Below are 4,463 nucleotides of genomic sequence, written 5' to 3' on the forward strand. Positions count from 1 at the left end.
CCCCCAGTCAGCTGCCTGTGAAGGCCTTATCTTTACTGCGTTTCGCTAGCACTTTGATTTACTTGTTAAGACAATGACTATGTGGATGTCTATGACTCTGTGATGTAATAAGTTAACACTCTTTTATGTTATTATTCGAGCATTGTGCGATGATGTTCATTTATGTAATCGCTGTGTACGTGAGTTCTGATCCTGGCACGTACATAGTTCGCATTCGGTTTGCCTTCCAAAACCGGGTGTGACAGACAGTGGTGTTAGTTGACCCAAGAGGAAGGGTATCGATTCTTCTTCTTCTTCTTAGAGGCGGGCCCAGACGGTATTCATGGGTATTCATTGAATATCCAAAATTTTTATGATCTATAATAATTTATCAATAATTTATTACACAAAATAGCGTTAGAGCACTAATTTTATTAATCTTTTGAATTTTTGAATATCCAATATCAAATGTCTGGGCCGCTTCTGCTTCTTCTTCCCTTATTCTTAAATATTAGTCGTCGTCGGCGTCGTCGTCTTCCCTCTCCAGACCCTTCCACTAGTATATATAATATCAGCCGGCCACCACCAAAGCAGACTCCTTATTCAGCCCCCATGACGATGGTCTCCCTCGCCGGCTTCACCGCTCTATCTGCCGGCCTCCTGCTCATCTCCTCGTTCCTGCGAGCTCAAGGTATATATGCATGCGTGCTTTTATTTGATCCAGTTGTAAACTATATGCATATGTCAGTTGTAAATGAAATTCCTTGAGGACCTACTGACGAGCAAATAAATCAACAAACAAACAAGCAGGAGCCAGCGGCGGCGAGTCGTACGTGCCGGTGCGGAGGGTGGTGTACCGGTCCATGTCGCCGGCGGCGGGGGCGGCGATGACCACGGCAGAGGCGGCGGCGGCGGCGCCACCGTACCAGCCGTTCGAGGTGTGCGAGGGGTGCCGGTGCTGCGCGTCGTCGTCGTCCAATAATGGCAGCAGCAGCAGCTGTGTGGACACGAGCTGCTGCTACGCCATCGACTGCGACCTCCCCGGCAAGCCCTTCGGCACCTGCGCCTTCACCCCGCAGACCTGCGGCTGCGGCGCCGCCAGCAACAACTGCAGCCAGCCGGCACCCTGACCACGACCGGTGGTTTCGATCAATTCAGAGTCGGCGGCTACCTGTTGGGTTTGGATGGGTTTGGCTTTGACTCTTGCTACACAGCAGCACTAGTATGCTATTGTCCTGTCAGGGTGGCCGGCCTAACTTGTCGCCGTGTTATATACATGCAAACACACGTACAATAGAGTACATGCATCCGGTTCCCTTTTTTATTTAGTCCTTTGTTGGTTTACGTCGGATTGCACCCGAAATCATTCTAGCTAATTAAAGTTTATATAAATTAGAGAAGCAATTTAGCTAGAAATCGTTTCGACCCACCAATCCGGTACAAACGAACAAGACCTTAGGACTTATTCGTTTTGTCGGATTGCACCCGTAATCGTTTCAGCTAATCAAAATTTATATAAATTAGAGAAGCAATTCGATTAGGAATCGTTCCAACTCACCAATCCAGCACAAGCTAACAAGGCCTTAAAAAAAACTGTTGTCAACTGACGCCATACGTTAATTTGGTTCAAGTTTCAATCGGGTTCCAAGCTTGGAGCCTGGTCCCTCTGTTGAGCTACAGGCCTACTACAGCGCTGGCAGTGGGGAAAAGCGGAACACGGCCCAACAGCCCATGACTGGACATCCGTTGCTAGGAGGAACGGACACGGCCCACGCCAGCACGAACATCTCAGATCTTGGGCTGTCCATCTCAAAATCTGTGAGTTCTTTTTTTGTGTGTGTGTGTGTGGATTCGAACATGAGCTTGTGCGACAGACCAGCAGCCAGCGAAATCCATGGCACACGTCGTCTTCGTGACTCCGTCGGTTACGCGGCACGGCATGTCGCTCGCGTGGTGTCACAAAACTTCTATGCTCGTTCAGTTAGGATAACAACATGATAATACTTGAGTAGAAGATCATGCATCGTTATTATTACACGTGTGTCGATCTAGTGAAAATAGTCGAACCTTATCTGTCCTCGTCAAATTTGTTGTTAATCAATACCACAACAACACCAATATGTACATGTGCGGGGACAAACCACCGACTGATCTATAGATATATTTCCTACTTAGGTACAAGGAAATTAATAATAATAGAATTTCTATCGATCTTATATAGAAGCAGGTGCCCAAGCTCCTCACGTCGGTTTTCTTGATCACAAGGTCTAGCGATGTATCAGCTTGGTGGATCTCATCTCCGATCGCCAGCCTCAGCCCATCATGACAGTGGGCAAGATACCAGTGGGCATCACTAGAGAAAAAAAAATACTCTATACTTATACTCACTATCCATTATAAGTACAAAATTACCACATATTCATATCCACCACAGGTAGCGGATACCCATCGAGTAGCCATACCCATAAATATTCTAGTAAACATGATTATTTAAATCACAAAAGTAAGTATGGAATACAAAATATACCTCATTTGAATAGCGCCGAGTACGGACTGCCGAGTCCAGTCTAGGTGGGTGGCACACAGGGAGGGCTATGTTTTAAAATTTTATTTTATATGAAACACATCTAATAACCTAAACCCAATATATTATAGCTTAGCGGGTTTTCCATCGAGTACCAGGTCTGGGAAAGAGAGAACATACCCATTGGGTATAGCAAATGACCTAATAAAATACACATAGGTGCCAAAATTCATCATACACATGTCCTAATAGGGTTTTTACCCATCGGGGTATCAAGTTTCAGGTAACCATTGTTATCCCTAATTAGGCTTATATTGGGGCAGTAAGGTATTCTAAGTCCATATATAACCGAGACCATCAATATTGGATCAACATCTATGACCTACCGCCATCGGATCTGTCCCTTAGGTGGGAGAACGGGGGTAATGAAGGATAAGGTTGGAGTAGAAGCTGGTGGAGAGGGAGGGCGTAAGTGATGCAAGTGTTTGGTTATCAAGTATGGGACGTGATGAGACGGTTTCATAGATAAAGTTGTTTGGTATGTTTGGTTTAGGATCATGGGGTTGGAGTATCTGCAGTGGCGGGCCTAGGATTTAGAGTGTGGGTATTCGAAAATTTTCTAGGATAATTCTTTTTAAAGACTAAAGTTTTTCTATTGGCATACATAGGTAATTATTTGTATATATAACATATAATTAAGCATAAACAATATAGCCATAAGTGATTCAATAACTAGTCATCATAATTTAAAATTCTAGAAAATACCATAATACAAAGAGTAAAGACTAAAATAATTGTTTGATATGATAAAATGAGAAGAAAGCTTACAAATCATAATCTAACTTTTCGATCCTTCATGCTTTGAAATTGAGCAATGATGTCCTCATCTTTGACTTCTAAGAAGAATTCCCTTTTAATGAAAGTAACCAAACATCCATTCAAGAATTTTGACCCATCTTGCTTCTTAGTTTATTTTTTATGTAGTCCATTGAAGAAAAAAATTCTCTCAACGCCGGTAGTTGCAACAGGGAGAACTAGCACCAACTTAAGAAGTTTGTAGACAATGTCATGCCTCATAATCTTATCTGTTTTAACAAGCATCAAAGACAACTCAGCTAGGCCTTTTAAATTTTAAAAGTTTTCATCATTCCTCACATCTTCAATATAGCGATTAAGTTGAAAAGGAAGTTGTGTCTTCTCTTCAAATTGAAAATCATGAGGATAATGTCCAGCAAGTTTAACCAATTTCTCAACATCAAAGGCAGAAAAATTCTTGGCTAGACTAAATGATGCCATCCATCTAAGTAACTCAGTGTTGACCTTATCAAACTGTGGCGCCTTCGCGGCGTCGCGCCGAACAGGACTGTAGGAGCAGCACTACAGCAGTGGCTACCGTAGTGGTAGGCGAGCGGCGGCCGGCTGGTGCTGCCTGCTATCTGTGTGGGGTTTGGGAATTGGGAATTTGGGACTAGGTCACTTGGTAGATGAAAATATGTGCTAATTGAGAATGGGCCACACTAAACCTATTAAGTTGGCTTGGGTGGAGGCTAGAAAAGGGACGTTTCAGCCCAAATGAGCATAAATCCTGATTCGTTTTCTATTTCCTATGTACACATATCATATACATGTATATTAGTATCTATTGATTTTTTTGCCAAAAATAATAGGTATTCAGTTGAATACCATTGAATCTAGTGGGGCCCACCCCTGAGCAGTCGTCCCTCAAAATTGGAGGGACTAGAGGGCACGTCAGGGGACATGGGATCTACCTGCTATCCCGCAACCAAACACACCCCTAGAGTCTGCAGAAGAATGAGGAATTGTTGAAGCTAGGGTTTCTGTAACACTCAAAATCTTAGCCAAAGATTTAAGGAAATCCTTTAGAGAAAAAAAATAATTACTAATAAGAATTTCCTTTCTTTCGAAACTACTCTTTGAAAATGATCAAGTTTAGGTTTGA

General features: G+C 43.0%; 1 protein-coding gene across 1 annotated transcript; it reads left to right on the forward strand.

The window, feature by feature from the left end:
• Positions 1-380: 380 nt before the first annotated feature.
• On the forward strand, positions 381-1,307 carry LOC103647138 (Protein kinase APK1B chloroplast). Its single transcript, XM_008671702.3, has 2 exons — positions 381-670; positions 790-1,307. The coding sequence occupies exons 1-2, from the start codon at positions 448-450 to the stop codon at positions 1,107-1,109; spliced, it is 543 nt and encodes a 180-aa protein (XP_008669924.1). The 5' UTR covers positions 381-447; the 3' UTR covers positions 1,110-1,307.
• Positions 1,308-4,463: the final 3,156 nt, after the last annotated feature.

The sequence above is a fragment of the Zea mays genome, chromosome 2, assembly GCF_902167145.1.
Source record: "Zea mays cultivar B73 chromosome 2, Zm-B73-REFERENCE-NAM-5.0, whole genome shotgun sequence".
Classification (NCBI taxonomy): domain Eukaryota; kingdom Viridiplantae; phylum Streptophyta; class Magnoliopsida; order Poales; family Poaceae; genus Zea; species Zea mays.